This window comes from Cokeromyces recurvatus, assembly GCF_025118155.1.
Source record: "Cokeromyces recurvatus strain NRRL 2243 chromosome Unknown BX663scaffold_45, whole genome shotgun sequence".
Taxonomy (NCBI): Eukaryota; Fungi; Mucoromycota; class Mucoromycetes; order Mucorales; family Mucoraceae; genus Cokeromyces; species Cokeromyces recurvatus.
In genome coordinates, this window is record NW_026251431.1 from 4129 (window position 1) to 21458 (window position 17330).

The following is a 17330-nucleotide window of genomic DNA, read 5'->3' on the forward strand; positions in this document are numbered from 1 at the left end:
AACATAATATATTCTTTATTTGGAAGTTTTATATTAAAAATTAGTAGAAATAAACAATTAAAAAAACCGCTGCTTAAATTATGGCGTACGACGTATAGTACTTTTATACGTCGTACGCAGCGATAGTATTCTTTTGTTCTCTGGATTTTTGTAACATACTGAAGGTTAGTTACATGTCACCAAAAGTTAATGTGTTCTTTCTAAGGATTGCTTTCTTATACTGTATTTTAGACATCTCTTTGATTAGACTCTTGATTAATAGGCAAAGAAGATACAAACACCTACTTCCAACATGGCGCTTGGGAATTCATAGCTTCTTGCTGTAGATTGTAATGAAGATGTATTTATATACTGCTTTTGGCTTCAGTAAGGTGATTCTGACTGAATGCTACTTCATTATGGTAGTCCTTTTAAGCGGTAGTATTGCTGGGTTGTGATTTTTTGAATGCCTCATACTATGTGCTGAATAAAGGAGTTGTATTCTTTTGTTCTCCGATTTTTTGTGTGGAAACTCTTACTTCAAGAGTTGTTGGAAGCGAAGACACCGTAATGGAACCTTTGTCACTTTTTCCCAGTATTCTGCAGATATTCCTTGAATATTTCAATAAAGAACTTTATAACCATTTTGACTTTTGACCAGTAATTGGTCAACTAATTCGTAAAAGCTGGTCAATCTATATCCAAAAAGTTGGGCAAATTAGCCTCGCACAAGTGTGCAATTTTTCTCAAAAAAGTAGGCAGTGTTTTCAAAAAGTCAGTAAATTGAGAGTGGAAGCACAGTACATTCAATTTTTTCGCCTACTAATCACAACTTTATTTTAAAAATCAATAGATACTCTTAAATTTTTTGGTTTGTGAATATTAATTATTTTATCAAGATCTACATTTCCAATTGTAGATTTCCTTTTCATGTTGTTGGTTACGTTGCATATTTTCGCGCAGAAACGATTGTAAAATTGATTAAGTTTTTTCAATTTATCAAGTTTCATAATAAATCCTGGTAAATCTTGTATAGATAATGGGATTTTGATTTTTGAGATTTCGAAGATAATTTTGGGACCATTTGTGTGTGATGTACATCCATAGAATATTATGACAGCGCCTAACAAATATACATTTATAAACAAAATATGAAAAATATAATATTGATTTAGGATTTACTTCACCTATGACCTGTACAAGTAAGATGCATTTAGCATTATTATTTTCAATTTCATTTATACCGAATAATGCTAATCGTAATAGATCTTGGTGAGTAGACAAGGTATCTTTTTTCTTATATTCTGCCTTCACCTCGGCAAAACAGGAAAACTTTTGGATTCTTCTCTCATGAATAAGCGCGCAACCAGCATCAGGACGGGTATTGTATGATTTTGTCACTATTTTGTTTAGCCTATCGATTAGATGTAGAATTAATATTATTGATAATATTATAAGTTCGCGTCAGGCCATTTACCATAAAAAATGTTTTTCTTTTTCTGGTCTATGCAATAAAGGACTGAGTATAGGATCAACGAAGTTGTTAATAAGCTCTTCTTCTTCAATAGTATAGTTTATAGTTTCTTCATTCGGTAATTTGTTTAATCTAACATAAAGAATCAGATTAGTTTATGGATCCTAATTATAAATTTTCCTTTTACTGTGTGTATACTACGCACAAATTGATTAAAATATCAATGACTTTTCGGTCTTCTTTTTCGGCTTTTTTGTATATTTTAAATAATTTGATCTTTAATCTATCTCTATCAGGAACATCACCAATGCCCTAAAAAAAAGAATACATGAGATATCATAATAAATCCATGTTAACCTTTAAGCTTATTTACCCTGAATACTTTCGCTATAGCATCAAACGTTTTTTTTTTTTCAATATTTGTATCGCACTTGTAAAATTCCAACATCTACTTATTTAAGTCATCTATATTTATGTCAGGATAAGCCGACCTTTCTTCAATAATATAATATGATATAAAGATCTAAAGTAGAGGCATCAGTAGATAAATATATAAAAATAAAAATTTTTACTTACAAAATTTTATACAAATCTGCATTAACAAAGAGACCAACTGTTTTTGCCTTTTTAAAAGCCTTCATTTGAAATAATTCAAATTGTTTCAAATAGGCAGGAACCGCTTCATCTGATGATATAACACTTCTAAATTCATCTTCGTTGTTATTTAAAATATATTTTAAGCTGTTGTCAGTGGCATCATCACTTCCTTCATGTGAATAGGCATCATTCTCATCACCATCTTCTTCCTCTAAAGTCTGTTCATTATTGTTGTCTTTATCTTCTGTCTTTTGTTTTTCCTCCTCTTCTTCTTCTGCCACCGGTACCTGTATTTTAATGACAATAAAACGTATTATTGTCAATATGTATATCAAAGCACCTTATTTATTTATCATTTACCTGTAGTTTTTTTGTAATTTCTGTACTACTGGCTTTGATCAGAGCAATAGATACCTTATTTTTTTCACTTGTAAGGATCTTACTAACCTGTGTGGACGACCACAGCGTGTCGAAGTCAAAAGTAATTGATGGGGATCTCTTGCTTCCGGGTTTTTTTTTCCTTGTATTCTGATTTGAATTTGTTTACTAAATTCTTTTTTGCATCAGCTGCTTTAGAAAACTGGCGGATATAGTTTTCAATTAAAGATGTATTGGTAGTAATAAAATTATACAGCGTTTTCCGACCTTTGCCGTCGAAAAAAGATATTAAAGCTAAAGATAAAACACGGATTGAGGATTTTATATAGATTAGTTCAGGAGAATTTAACCTACCTTCATTTATGTCCATTGAAATCTATAAATGAAAGAGATTCGTAAAAAAAAAAGTGGAAAAGCTTATTTATGTAAAAATACATTTATTAATGACGTATGCAATTTTCGGTCTACATACAGCTTTGAAAATAGCCTTTGATTTATTTATTATTTATTTTGACCTGTTTGTAACATGTTAAATCAACTAATTTACACCATATTCTATTTAATTGTTTTAGCAGCTTGAATAATGGTTGGTTGGTTTAAGGGAATCCAGCAAAGCGTGAGCCATGCTCCATCAGGATAAAGCCGTTATGTTTGGTACAAGGTGAGCCCAAAGCCCTTAGTCTTTTAGCCAATCCAACCATTTCTTGAATCAATCATTTCGTTTCTAAAGCATGACACTAAAAGGTAACATTATAAACTATCCCTTCCAACTGTGTACTGATTGTTTTTTTTGGTTTTATTATGAAGCATTTCTACATATATGATCAGAATAATCTGTTCTACATCGTATCTTGAATTGTTCTGTAGACAATAGTTGATGACCCTTCTCTTGAATTTATTGGTTGTCTTATGCTAAATCTCCAGGATGATATATAGAGAAAGGAGTTTTAAAGAAAAGGATTTGGGTTCAAGATCAAGAGCTATACCTGAACGGGCCCCATCTCTCCATTTACAATTACCCTTGATATAGTCGTTTCTGGTTTTAGTTACTACCTCAGTAATGTAGTCCATTACTTTTGGATCTCTCATAATACGCTTTATTATTCTGGCTTTTCCAAAGGTTAGATTTGTTGGCAAAGACATCATACTGAATAATAACAAAGGGGACATCCATAAATGCAACCGTAAACTCCACCCTTACAACCACTGTAAAAGAGGTTTAATTTATATATACTCGTTCCATCACCCAATCAGAAAATAAAATATCATAACAATAAAACGTCGTCTTCAGTTTTTTTTTTTTTTTTTTTTTTTTTTTTTTTTTTGAGAAAATAAAGAGTACCACATTTTTTGTCTCAGGCTCATCATCTGAGGTATTTCAATTTGCGAGTAAAAAAGCATATTAAAACTGGTAATTTAATTTTTTTTTTTTTTTTTTTTTTTTTTTTTTTTTTTTTAATAATTGTATTTAATGGCTACTAATCGTGATATTGTTAAGAAACCAAGACTTGAATATGATCAGTCTGTAATAAGTTCAGCTTCATCACAACTTCCTTTTAGTAACTATTTGTCAAATTCACATCAGCATAACAGAAAACATCCAGTGTTATCTGATAAAAAATTGATTGTATATGATTTAAAAGGTATAAACTTAATGACAAAAAAAAAAGGGTTAATAATCAAAGTCAAAAAGTATTATATTATAACACAATTATATACAGTCGATAGACCAGAGCTCGATTTCACATATGAAGAATCAGCCTTGCTACGATTGAAAAATGCAATTCATTCCATTCAGAATAATCAATTAAACAATCTTGAAAGCCTTGAAGTGTTATATCAGGTATATAGAAAATCAATACCTTTTTTTTTGTATTATTATTATCAACATTTTAATGTAAATGTGTATAGTTGTGTGAAAATTTATGTCAATATGATAGATCAAAACAGCTCTTCAACCTATTATATAACGAATGTTATAATTACATTATGTCTCAATTCGAAATACTTGCAAGGTATATTTGTTTATTTATTTATTCATACTGACCTTGATGCGATCTAATCATGTTGAATAGTAATCCAAAAGATGGAATTGAATATTTACAAATTGTTCATTCATTGTGGAACAGTTATTGTAGACAGACAGTAATGATGAATCTTTAAAATGTATAACACGTTTATAAGGGCTAATTATTATTATAGACACAACTTCGATGTATCTTTTTATATCTTGATCGTACTTTTATTGCGTCACATACAAAGCAAGGATCTTTCTGGAATATGGCGATGAATTTATTTAAAGAGAATTTTCAAAAATACCAAATTGTCTGGCAAAAAGTATTAAATAGTATATTAGATATGATTAAACAAGATAGAATAGGTGGTGGTGGTGGTGGTGTAGATGAAGCATTCTTACAACTTAATACACGTATGCTAATGGATTTAAGTTTATATCATTCATCTTTCGAGCAACAATTCCTTGTACAGACCCAATATTTCTATGAAGAAGAAGGAAATCGTTTACTGAATTCAATTGATATATTTGATTATCTTGAACATGTATCTATTCGAGTTCATCAAGAATCTATCATACGTATAAAAAGCTATCTTGATAAATCAACGAAATCACAGTTACAACTAGTTGTAGAAAATGAATTATTAACAAAGCGAGTGAATGATATACTTATGAAATGTAAATGACCTCATTATATCTATTACTATTATTCATTATTCACTATTCATACATAGGCTTTAAATATTTTCAAAATATTGACACATTTCAAGAACACGATTATGATAAGTTTTCACTACTGTATAGACTATTACAGAAGGTAAACCAACTCGAAATATGTTCTAAATACTTTGCAAATTATGTCAAGGTTAGTATAGTGCAAAAAAAAAAAAAAAATTGTCTCTATTCATACAACTAACACATTTATGTTAGAAAAAAGGTTCATCTATTTTATGTTCTAAATCTGATATCTTTAGTAAAATCGAAAGATTATCCGCATTTGAATCCCAAAATGATGAACTTGTAGATCACAGTTTTGAGGGAGATGAGATATTTGCTGATAGTCTAAAAGACAGTACTGAATATTATCTAAATCTTCGTGAAAATAATGCAATCAAACTATTAGCTAAATATATGGATCAATTATTAAGGAATTCATCCTTTGACGAAGTTTTGTTAGATAAGGGCATGTTCTTGTTTCGAAACCTTCAAAGCAAAGATGAGTTTGAGATACTTTACAAGTGTAATTTAGCTAAACGACTACTTCTGGGAATCTCAAATCGAAATACAGAAAAATTGGTATTAGCGAGAATGAAGAAGGAATGTAGTCCTGGATATACAGGCAAATTGGAAGGCATGGTGAAAGATATTGAAAAATCTGTTGAATTAATGAAAGAATTTCAGAGTGTAAGTAATAATAATCAATATTATTCACATATTTTAATACAATATTTATGATATTTGGATAGAATGCTACTTTTGATTCTTTATCGTTAAATATGAATGTTAATTTACTTACTTATGGATTCTGGCCTTCTTATACTCTAATCAATGCTTCTTTGCCCACTATTTTCCTTAAAGCTCAAAATGAATACACGCAATTTTATACAAGTAAATTTGAAAAGCGTGTTTTAACTTGGCAAAACGCACTTGGCATCTGTGAAATCAATGCAAATTATCCCAATGTAATTTTAATAATTATATGATGCTTACTATTACTTTTTTTCTTTTTAACCAAGTGTGATATTAGGGAACGAAAAAAATTACTTTGACATTATTGCAAACGATTGTTTTGTTATTATTTAATGATCAAACAAAGCGATACTTTTCATTTATGGATATTTTAAAATATACTCAATTAGGTAATTTAAAAAAAAAATTAGAACTAGAAAAGATTTATCAAAAGTAAACAAATCAATTTTATAGATGAACTTGAACTTCAACGTATATTGATGTCCTTAACATGTAAAGAATATAAACTATTAAGAAAAGTTCCTGAAGGAAATGAAGAGATCGAATCAACAGATCAATTTGAATTCAATCATGATTTTAGTACTTATAAAGATCAGTTTTCAGTTATTACATCCACTTTAAGTGAAGTTATTGAAAAGAATTCTAGATTGGATACAACAATACTTTTTGCAAGAGAACAACAAATTGATGCAGTCATTGTTAGAATTATGAAAGCAAAAACGACTTTAACACACGGCGCTCTATTAAATGAAGTCACTCGTGTTGTTCGTTTTTCTATTACTGTAAGATTATAAACATGTATTTTATTTTATTTTATTTTATTTTATTTTTTAATTCCTTTTATTATAGGCACAAGAAATCAAGAAACGAATTGAAGTGTTAATTGACAAGTAAGTAACGTGGATAGAATAAAATATATTATTTCATTAATCCTATCTACTTTTCATAGGGAATACATAGAACGGGGAGCTGATGACACTTATACCTATTTAGCTTAAAAGCGGATAAAATTGATGTTTATTTTATTTTATTTTATTTTTTTTTTTTCGACACCTAAAATCCATTTGCTCTAAAATTTATAAACTGACCCCAATCTTTTTTTTTTTTTTTTTTTTTTTTTTTTTTTTTTTTTTTTTTTTGCTTGTTGATTTTGTTTGCTGAAAGGCTTAATTAAATGTAAAATAGAGGAAGCATAGATTTTATTTGTAAAATATAGTTCATAATAATACTTTCAAGAGTAAATAGTTAGTATACATAAAGTACTCATACGATACAATTCAAAAAGTAACATAACAATATGTAGCATATTTACAAAATAATAACGATAAAGTTAATATAACAACTATTGAACTGTTGCATCATATTAAGTTTACATAAATCTCTACTATGTTTTGCGTTTTTTTTTTCTCTTTTCAATAAAGTTAACAAATTAAACAAGCTAGAGTTCTTAATAAGAAGCTATCATTTTGAAGTTATTGCTTTTTTTACTTTTACTTTCTCTTTGGTATCTTTTTTAAATTATCCTTAAAATGTTCCTCAGAAAGTTTAAACCAAATACAAATATATCTGTATATAAAAGTGGTTTCGTATGTTATTATTACATGCATAGCTAGTTTATTTGTATAGCGAAAGACCAATAGTATATTAGTAGAAAAAAGCTTATATGACTGTAAAAGAAAAAAAAAAGATTTTGATGAAATATTAGGTCTATATAAGAAGAGTATGTAGACTGTAAGAAGAAGTAGGATTACTATACCAAAGACATATTATAAAATGTAAATTATACAGACTAGATTTTGCTGATTAAGCTATAAAAGAAGAAACAGAAGAAGCAAAGATAATATCAATCAGCTTGTGATCAATTGGCAAAGTAAGTGATATTATGATTATAGACACAAATAGGTTTACGTTGTTTAGTTTGTCAATATATTTAGACCACGCCAAGTTCAACCATGATAAAAACTAAATACCGCTAGTTGATTATGAAGCATATATGTTTGATAAGAGCAATACTAAGCTAAAAGGGATTATACTGTATATTAAACAGAGTGTTAACTAATCATGAGGCAGAAGATAAGTTAATTGCTATGACAATTAACGAATACAAGACTTCAAAAACACACAATATCTGTCAATTTTGATACGATGAAGAAAGTTGATAATCACAATTTTATTGGTATGAGTATTCTGGCTTGTATGTGTATTGTAAGAAAAAAAAAAAAACGTAAATGCAGCAATTAACATGAATCAACGTGGCAGGAAAAGGAGATTATCAAACACTATTTCCCTTTCTTGACTTGGGATTTTTTAATGGAGAACATATCTTCTAAACATAAATCCAAAAAAGGTAGACACTACATCTAAATTTTATTTTTTTCTGATTTGTCAAACAATGTCTATGTACGATTAAACATTTCTTTTTTTTATTTTTATAGATTAAAATTTATAAAATGACCTATTAGCACATAATATCGTTATATTGGATTGCCCAGGTCAGTTCAAATTATGTGAAAAAAAAGTATCTAAAAACCCTCTTACGGGACAAGAGGTAAAAAGGTAAAGGAAAGGAATAAGAGAAGGTGAGAAAGAAAGGGGAAATGTTGCTAACAAGTTTAAAGGGACAACCAATCGAGTCATTTTCTGCCTGGATCAAGTAGTGAAGGGGGTAGTTTATTGTGCATTAAGTAATCTATTTCCGGTAGAATGGTACACATAACTGGCCAACGATAGAGCCAGGTATAAACATCCTGAGAATTTCAGTATTTATGCTGAGGGAGATGATTTAAAAGAAAGGAAAGGGGATCTGCTATTAATCGTGACAAGAATAAACGAGTGTGCATATGCAAGCATTCAGTGGCGTGTGACCAACTAAAGTGTACATGAGGATGAAATGGGCAGGCTTTAGGTATTCCTCCGGGCAACCAACCAAGACGCCATTGAATAGTTCGACTACGCTCACTGTATGTCATGGGTAACCAGAGTATCGGATCAATAATCAGATTGGGGCCGCAAGCGGAAAGCAAAACAGAACATGCCCTGTCACGTAGTTGCTGAAAACTCTCTTCAAGAAATTCTTGACGATGTTTTAAAAAGGAGCGTTGGTTTAACGGGATGAATTTAGTGGCACAGAGTCTCCAGCATGGTGTTTGAATGAGTTTATACCATTGAGTGTTGAAGGTGGAGGCTTGAAGCTCAGGAAGTACTTTAGCGAGCAAGGTATCATCTGGTATATCAATAGCACGGAAAACGAATTAGGTCTGAAGAATGGACACCCTAACCTTCATCGATGGTTGGTCTACCATATGAAGTATCACCTTTACTGATGATTGACTAGAGCCACCAAATATCCGTCTTATGCATATGTTTTGACAAGATTCTTTTCGAGAGCGAAATCCCAGCTTGGAAAAGTTGAAAAGCTTGTAGTAGAAACCTAATAGATCCGATTCTATTTTAGTACTTTTTGGGTAAATTTCAATATTAGATTTCTTCACTAGTTGCCAAAAATCTGTGGCATCTATTATTTGGACCGATTTTGTTTCAAATGAATAGATCGGTAATAGAGTGAAAAACTGGTAACCATATTTATCCATATATTTTACAGGCGTAAATGTTCCATCAGCAATTCTTGACTTGATACTTGTGACAAACGTTTCTAGAGCAGGTAAATGAGGCTTGACTTTGGCTAATTTCCGCCCAAGGATGAGTGGAACATTTGAATTAATGCTTTGCAGGAACAAGTCCTGCAAATATTTGAAGCTTCGTCTATTGAGTATTGAAGTAAACGTTAGTTCTTTTAACTTCCTATAAATGTAGGACTTAGAGGCAACGGTGACTAGTTTTCCTTTCATAATGTACACTTTTTCACTTATTTTTTGCTGAAGGTAAAAAAAAAACATTTAAAGAATTGATGTGGTTGAGAGTACAGATCTTCTGAGTTACAGCTTAATGCTTGATAGCTAGACCATAATGACTCCATCTTTTGTGCAATCTCTTCAAAATGTTGATTTTTTTCGACAGATGACGGCCATACGGATTTTTGCTTCAGCTTTAGTGAATAGATAGAGTTAGCTAGGGATTTTCTTTCGTAAACAGATAAGCCCTTGCAAAAAAAAATGTAGAGCCTTTATCGGACAAAGATTCCATAAAGAAGCGAATTGTTCTCCTTTCGTGGTTCTCACATACGTGGTTGCGTATGAGCACATCGTATTGTTTGTATACAATGGGTAAAATAGAAGAACATCCAATACTCTTGAGGGATCGTAGAATTGTGTCATCAATTTCACATTCATTGCAAAACTCAACAAAGTATTGTTGAATATAACTGAGAGACTTTTTACCCTTACCAGTGACGACGGTAAAGATGGAGTAGACATCATTCTGACTCATAATCAGAACTTCTTCACCCTTCGTTAGGAGCTTCAAAAGAAAACGATAGTTGATAAACAACGATCCTACCCACATCATTTTTATTGTGTGTGCCGTGACGAGAGATATTTGATCAATGAGCTTAGCGTCTCTACAGATATTTTTCAAGGAGCATTTGATCACGAAAATCTCTTTTTTCTCATCTGGACCGTGCGTTTTTTTTTTTTTTTTTTTTTTTTTTTTTGCTTTTTCAAGGGGCATACATTGCTGTTTACTCTTAGATGGGTGGTTGAGCCGCATTTATACTGTTTTACTTTATGTTTTACTGTATCCGCTTCTTCCACTGTATTGCTTGCTATTTCCATTCCAAAGTTGATCAAGGTACGCTTTTTTTCTATTGTTTTTTTTTATTTTGTATCTTCTTTGAAATATGAGGTAAATCACTAGAAGAAGAACTTGTAGAAGCGAGTGATATAGAGGCAGTAGAAGCAAGCGAGTTTGAATCAGTAGAAACAGGTGGCGTCAAAGTAGGTGTATCATGATCCACATCTTAAAAAAAGTAAGACACATATTCTCTCGTTATGTATACTTTTGATACTTACTCGTTAAAGCCTTCTTTCCTTTTGATATCATTAAATCGTCAGTTGGATTATTATGACGCTTTTGCTTCATTATATACTATAGAATCTTGAAGAAAAAAGAAATGTTGTTAAAGTGTTTAAAAAAAAAACTAACGTCGTCTGAATTCAAAGTGTAAAACTGTAAAAACTGCTCTTGATTTTAAACGGCGGTAATCAAAAAATATCCATTCTATTTTCATTATTATCTTTTTTTTTTTTTTTTTTTTTTTTCCAGTAAATTATAGTCTTTTTATCCATAATATCAATTCCCTTTCTTTTGTTTTTTGACATAATTAATCAAAAAAATAGAACAAAATAAAATAAATAATCACAAGCATTACAATAGAACAGCTTTCTTTTTAAACGATGTCACAAGAACCTAATTCGTTGGCTGATTGCCAATACAATAGTCATTCAAATGTGACAGAGTCAAGCAATAACTCTTTTGAAAATGAAGTAATAAAAAAAGGAATGTAATGTTTTTTTTTCAAGCAGCATTAATTGAATTATCTTTTCTTTCTAGTTTACTATATTGAGAAATGCTATTCAAAAAGGCAATTTTGAAAGAGCCATTCAAAGCTTTGTGTTGCTGTAAAGTCTTTTTTTATAATCGTTACTACATTAAACTAAACTTTTTTCTTTCTTCAGTCATTCAAACAGTATTCAAAATCCTACTTTTCAAGCTTATTTAATTCAACTTGCAGAAAATATTGATCCAGCAAAAGATAATGAAGCTAGCAGTACGCGTTTATATTTATTAATGTTTTCATATATAAACATTAATACAACTTGTTTGTAGGATTTTTGCTTCATTACCATGCTTATTACAATCAAACATTATTGATTTTGCAACAGGTAATTCAGCTTTTTTTTTCTTTCTTTTTCATTTTAATTATAATATTGAAATTATATTAATTATATATCTGCATTAGAACGTTTAGAAGGAAAAGAATCTATGCGCGCTTTTATGATTTTATTTGATTATATTCAAGCATATCCTCGCCATGCATACAAATACTTAGTAATACAATTATTATGTAGCATTTATTCCTTCTTTCATAATCAGTACTGACTGTATATTTATTTTCTTTTTTTTTAAAAAAAAAATAATAGATTGGAGCTATTAATTTACTTATTTTATGTGCACAAGCGTTAAAAGGAGATGAAAGACAAAAATGTATCAGTTTATTAGGTAATCAATTTACATGGTTTTACATATTTGTATTATCTAATCCATATTCATTATAGTTACTGAATTATTTCCTCGTCTTTGCAAACAACGATTGTTTCTTGTGAGAAAGGATAAAGTTCCTTCTATCAAGTCAACAGAAAGCAAACATTTTATTACCTTACCTTATGACCTTTTTGAACAATTTTTACTGCTTGGTCAAAGATTTTATATTAAAAAGCACCAATGGAATGACGCAACAAAATTCACTTGCTCAATGTTATCTGCTTGCGGGTAAATATAAATATTCTTAATAAATATATTCATATACATTTAGATATTTTATTTATTTATTTATTTTCTAGATATTCAGGATTAGAGCAATTGGATTCTGTCACACATATAACTCAGTTTGAATATTTAAGGGAGCATCGAGATAGTGTTCGAATTGACGATGATATAAATGAAAATGGAGACACACATATGCTACCAACTACAGAAGACCTGACTATTATTTCTACCTTAATGTGTGAATACATGGCTGCAACTTCGCAATTCGTTCGATTTGGATATGATTATTATCAATATGTGTGTGGTACTGATAGTGCATCTAATAATACTTTAGAAAAATTTTGTTTAATTCCTGTATGTTCATTTCAACCCACAAATGGTTATCCACATCAACGATTTGGACAAAAACGTGGACAAGACAAAAATAATAATGAGGAGCGAACTACACTTGATTTCTCAGATGATGTCATTTCAACAGCAGGAAGTAATAGTAAACGTCCAAGGCTTGATAACATAAATAATGACACTAATAGCGATAATGATGACGATGATGAAGTTGATCGCTCCAAGGGCTTAGATTCTTACTGCGTAAAAGGAGTGGATGATGCTTTACAAATATTAAGTAAAGCAGGAGATTGTCTAAGGCATATTGTTGAATTATGGCAATGGGCATCCAATAAAATATCTCATAAACCCTTAATTGAGCAATTAGGTGGTTGGGAACAAGGTAAAATATACATGATTATTGTAATTTCTTTTCTCTTTTCTTTTTTATGCTAATTTTTTTTTTTTTTTTTTTTTTTTTTTTTTTTTTACTTTTTTTTACTTTATATAGAATTATGTCGTGTTATTGATGGTTATAAGTTACCTTTTGATATGCATAATGCAGTTTTACTTGTTAGAAGTGATTTAGCTTTATCATCGGTAAATTTCATATAATCATAATAATCATGTTTTATTCATATAGACTTTTTTATTTAGCCCTCTGTTCCTGGAAATCTTGCAAAAGCATTAGAATTGTCTCAAACTATTTGTGATCGTATTGAAGTACAACGTAGACAAGAAAAAACTGATTATAGTCGATCATCTATTGACATGGATATACCATTTATGTTTGCTTTTCGTGTTTTATATAGTATTGGTATTATTTATTTACTCGTCGGGAGCCTTCAGGTACAATAGAGAACGTTTGATAAATGGATTTTAACTTGTATATCATATTTAACTCTCTATCTTTAGCAATCGACACTTGAAATTGCAATTATTCTTTCTGTGTTTCCTATACCAAATGGGTTAGATGAATATGATTTTGTTACAGATGAAACAGATTGTCGCACGGTTGCCAATATATTTCATGGCAGAGAATTTGGGCTGATGAGAGTTACACAAGAGGGTTTAGTTGTACGGTGTATTAAACATTTAATAGTGAGTCTTGATAATGAATCTGAGCAACGTGTTGGTATGGCTTCAATTGATTCGGCTCTTCGCTGGGATGAAAAGGCGGGCAATATGATCGTTTTGATGCAATATGGTTGGCCTTATTGGAGTAATAGAACAAATTTATGGCACAAGATTATAAAGCGAATTGGTGATAAACGGGTATTTAAAAATCGAGAATTTCTTGAATATCTTTATGGTAAATTGAAAGGGATGATGCATATCAAGTAGGAGCATGTTATATTTATCCTTTTTAAATATATATGTATGTATATAAATATATAGTTTCTGATGTTTTACAAGCTATTCGTCATTTGCATCTGGTGGGTTCGGTAACAATGGATATTATTCCACCTGAATTTGCTTTACGTGGAAGCTATAGACATTTAATCACTGCAGCTTCTGAAAATAATAATAACAGTAACTCAACACCATCATCACCACGTCAATCTCCCAAAAATGAAGATAATGAAGGACTAGATGAAGATGATTTGGATAAGACTAATATAAATAGAAATCCTAATAGTGTTCAAGTGTATCATCCCTCCTTTGCAAATAGTATTCTACCAAGTACATCTATGTCACCTTCTTGGTATTCGGCGTCAACACAAAAGAATTCATTTGCTAAATGGATGTCACCTTCTTTCTATTATAGTCGGCCTGCTACCTCAGTCGTTTTACCTGGTGCAAATCATAACCAGAGTGATGATAATCAAAATAATCCCAATAACATCATAAATCCTTCGGCAAGCCCTAAAGGCTCATTTATACCAAGAGATATCGTCACACGGTGTTTAGAATATAGAATAAGGAGATATTCACCAAAGATTACACCACAAAGAATGAGACATGTCCTTCAACGATTCCTTAAAAACATGGTTTTAAAGGCGAATGAAGAGGTTTAAGAAATTATTTACCCTGCTTTGTTATCATTTTGTACATAACATAACAACACAAAGAAAATAAAAAAAAAAAAAAAATAAAAATAAAAAAATGAAATAAACAGATTAAAAATAATAAAAATAAAAGTAAGCGATATATTTAGTAGTGATATTACGTATGTTATGTGTGTGTATGTTATGTTCACTAAATACATTCAGTTGAGTAAAAAAAAAAAAAAAAAAAAAAAAAAAAAAAAAAAACTTGGTTTGGAAACTATAAAGCATAACACTTTAATGTGTCAAAAAAATAACGAGAAAGAAAGCTATTGATATGGAAAAAAAATACACAGCAATAAAATAGAATTTAATCGTATAATGACCACAGCACTCAAAGCTCAACTGGCGTAAAGTTAGAAATCAACTGAAGGAAAAATTTATGTTTTTTTGTTTATGTTTTTTTTTGAATACCACAACTCGGCAACTACAGCTAAAAGTTTGGGTTTATAAAGAAAAAAATTGTGGTAAATAAAATAACTTGATCGGAAAGGGCAGCGCCTTTCTGTTGGCCAAGCGGCGATCATGGAGAGATGAACTTTGTTAGCTGTAGATGGGAGTGTTTTAATAATAAAATCGGGGTTAGTTCTGAGCTTTGATGATAACATGCTACCTTCCAGGATCCAATGTTCAACACCAGGCCTTCAAATGGAGGTTGATAAAAAGATGTTGTTAAATCGCGGGGTAATTTCCTACCATGCAAGAGAGGAAAGCCCGCAGCATTGAGAGAATCCCTGGGAGTAACACGGCTGTAGTAGAAGCAAACAAGAACAGAATCTAATCCACCTCTACACTATAAAAGGACTTCCTCTTCAATAATTTTTTTTCTCATATAAAATAAAAAAAAAAAAAAATAATGAAAAAGAAAGGAGGATGGGCTCTAAAGTTAATACGTATTGTGTAGTACAGTTGCTATAAAAAGTTATACGTTATTTATTTAGAACTACTGTCATACTTGTTGCGGTTACAGAATACTTATAAATTATAATATGTAACAGTAAGGAAATTAGTTTGGCTATACACAAAGACTTGAAATAGAAGAAATATTATGTAAAGAATTGACAAACAAAGAGAATATTATTAAATTTAACAAATTAAAAAACAACGACGTACATGAAAAAACATGAAAGAATAAGTTATCATAAAAAAAAACCTGTATGGCAAAAATAAGCACACAACTTTTTATAGAACACAGTTTTGGGATAAAGAAAAAAAATATTAATTCAAAGACGAGGCAATAGACTCATCAGCGATAGACGAAAATAATAATAATAATATGAAGGCGAATATTAATAATAACAGCAACAACAATATAATATAAATAGCAAATTTTTAATGATGAGGACACAAAGAAGGACTGATAACGCAAAAAAAAATAAATAAAACATAAATAGCCCTTGTCGTTTTTCCATATCGTTTTTTTTTAGTAATAAACTATACAGGGTTTTCGCAGACTTGTCTTTTCTATTTTCTCTTTCCTTATCTTTTGCATTTAAAACACTGTCTTTATTTGTGAAATGGTAGCCATAACAGTTGAAGCTGTTATAGATCAACTTTGCCAAAAAAAAAAAAAAAGAAAAGAAAAAGATGTCATCTCACTTGTAAACAAATTATCCCGCGATATTTTGCACGAGATAGTGAGGAAAACATCAATCAGCCTTACTCATTTAATACTTTTGTATCTGTCAATTACAACGACTTGACTACCATTTACTGTTCTTACAGGCGTGATCAATGGATCATTTTTAATAATTTATTATCAACTCAATTTCCAAGCGATATGCGTACTCCTTATGTAGTTTCTATTATTCAACCCTTTTTCGAGCAACCGTCTATCAATATCATCATCACATGCCTATACATTTTATATAATAAACCAGTTTAATATCTGAAGTCACTTACTCCTAATCTTCTTTATTGATTCACTAATTGACTTGTAGTAGTTTTACATTTCAAAATTCACACTATTTGAACGGTTTCTTTATTATCATCAGTATTAGTATTAGCAAGGTAAGGATAAGGTAAGGTTACGAATGAAATTAACATTTTTATTTGGGGGCTACTAAACTTGAATTCAGCTTATCAGCCATTATAGTTTAAGATTCATTGTCCCAAAAGAGTGAGGGAAAAAAAAGGCATTATTACCGATTCATTATCAAGTTGTATAGAGTCTCTTGGATATCCAGCAGATAAACCATTATTAAGTATGTCGTGTACTATTCAATAGTAACACTGGACTATAAGCACCATCTTATTAGAGGTCGTGGATTGTACTCTTTGGCTTTCTTACTCTGCTAAAAAAAAAGGCATAAATTCCTAAAGAAGATAATGTTACAATAATAGTTAACTAGACTTTTTATAGTCAACGACGACACAGTTTGCCAGGGAAATAGTTTAATTGCCGAATAAAACTTGGCGATCTACTTTTTTTTTCTTTCTTTAAGACAATCTTTTGAAAAAGTTTTTTATAGTGTAATTTAAGGTGAATAAGATAATATTAAGACAATCTACTCTATATTATAAGTAAAAAAAAAAAGTCAAGCATTGTAGAAGGGTTTAAGTTAACGATAAATAGTGAGTGCATCAACATATAAATTATGAA

At 30.2% G+C, this 17330-nt stretch overlaps 5 protein-coding genes across 5 annotated transcripts; 2 read left to right on the forward strand and 3 right to left on the reverse strand.

Moving 5' to 3' along the window:
* Window positions 1-472: 472 nt before the first annotated feature.
* Window positions 473-2203, reverse strand: BX663DRAFT_269937 (uncharacterized protein). Its single transcript, XM_051521947.1, has 6 exons — window positions 2030-2203; window positions 1827-1976; window positions 1659-1765; window positions 1457-1585; window positions 1167-1393; window positions 473-1102 (listed from the first exon to the last, which is right to left on the reverse strand). Exons 2-6 carry the CDS (start codon window positions 1899-1901, stop codon window positions 819-821), a joined length of 822 nt encoding a protein of 273 aa, XP_051378040.1. The 5' UTR covers window positions 1902-1976; window positions 2030-2203; the 3' UTR covers window positions 473-818.
* Window positions 2026-2798, reverse strand: BX663DRAFT_533513 (uncharacterized protein; the record flags this gene model as incomplete). Its single annotated transcript, XM_051530537.1, has 4 exons — window positions 2026-2337; window positions 2411-2548; window positions 2598-2722; window positions 2783-2798. The coding sequence occupies 4 exons, from the start codon at window positions 2796-2798 to the stop codon at window positions 2026-2028; spliced, it is 591 nt and encodes a 196-aa protein (XP_051378041.1).
* A 1074-nt stretch (window positions 2799-3872) lies between these two features.
* Window positions 3873-7003, forward strand: BX663DRAFT_526022 (Cullin family-domain-containing protein). The gene is made up of 11 exons (XM_051529854.1): window positions 3873-4071; window positions 4150-4271; window positions 4340-4443; window positions 4504-4573; window positions 4631-5120; window positions 5177-5307; window positions 5373-5846; window positions 5909-6124; window positions 6190-6301; window positions 6366-6694; window positions 6762-7003. The coding sequence occupies exons 1-11, from the start codon at window positions 3900-3902 to the stop codon at window positions 6804-6806; spliced, it is 2265 nt and encodes a 754-aa protein (XP_051378042.1). The 5' UTR covers window positions 3873-3899; the 3' UTR covers window positions 6807-7003.
* A 1542-nt stretch (window positions 7004-8545) lies between these two features.
* BX663DRAFT_582676 (uncharacterized protein) lies at window positions 8546-9022 on the reverse strand (the record flags this gene model as incomplete). Its single annotated transcript, XM_051532206.1, has 1 exon — window positions 8546-9022. A coding segment is annotated over one exon (354 nt), but the record flags the coding sequence as incomplete, so codon positions are not given.
* Window positions 9023-11120: 2098 nt separating this feature from the next.
* BX663DRAFT_526039 (uncharacterized protein) lies at window positions 11121-14772 on the forward strand. Its single transcript, XM_051529855.1, has 12 exons — window positions 11121-11353; window positions 11421-11488; window positions 11546-11649; window positions 11699-11752; window positions 11830-11918; window positions 12011-12089; window positions 12146-12359; window positions 12431-13083; window positions 13192-13280; window positions 13338-13529; window positions 13596-13992; window positions 14079-14772. The coding sequence occupies exons 1-12, from the start codon at window positions 11264-11266 to the stop codon at window positions 14696-14698; spliced, it is 2649 nt and encodes an 882-aa protein (XP_051378044.1). The 5' UTR covers window positions 11121-11263; the 3' UTR covers window positions 14699-14772.
* The last annotated feature ends 2558 nt before the right edge of the window (window positions 14773-17330 follow it).

Coding starts and splice junctions, on each gene's coding strand:
- BX663DRAFT_269937 (XM_051521947.1), bottom strand. CDS start 1,901: ATGTTGGAATTTTACAAGTGCGATACAAATATTGAAAAAAAAAAAACG. Junction 1,586..1,658: donor ATTGATATTTTAATCAATTT/GTGCGTAGTATA, acceptor TCTTTATGTTAG/ATTAAACAAATTACCGAATG. Junction 1,103..1,166: donor CTTACTTGTACAGGTCATAG/GTGAAGTAAATC, acceptor TATATTTGTTAG/GCGCTGTCATAATATTCTAT.
- BX663DRAFT_526022 (XM_051529854.1), top strand. CDS start 3,900: ATGGCTACTAATCGTGATATTGTTAAGAAACCAAGACTTGAATATGAT. Junction 5,121..5,176: donor GAATGATATACTTATGAAAT/GTAAATGACCTC, acceptor ATTCATACATAG/GCTTTAAATATTTTCAAAAT. Junction 6,125..6,189: donor TCAATGCAAATTATCCCAAT/GTAATTTTAATA, acceptor GTGTGATATTAG/GGAACGAAAAAAATTACTTT.
- BX663DRAFT_526039 (XM_051529855.1), top strand. CDS start 11,264: ATGTCACAAGAACCTAATTCGTTGGCTGATTGCCAATACAATAGTCAT. Junction 12,090..12,145: donor AAAATGTATCAGTTTATTAG/GTAATCAATTTA, acceptor TATTCATTATAG/TTACTGAATTATTTCCTCGT. Junction 13,993..14,078: donor ATTTCTTGAATATCTTTATG/GTAAATTGAAAG, acceptor ATAAATATATAG/TTTCTGATGTTTTACAAGCT.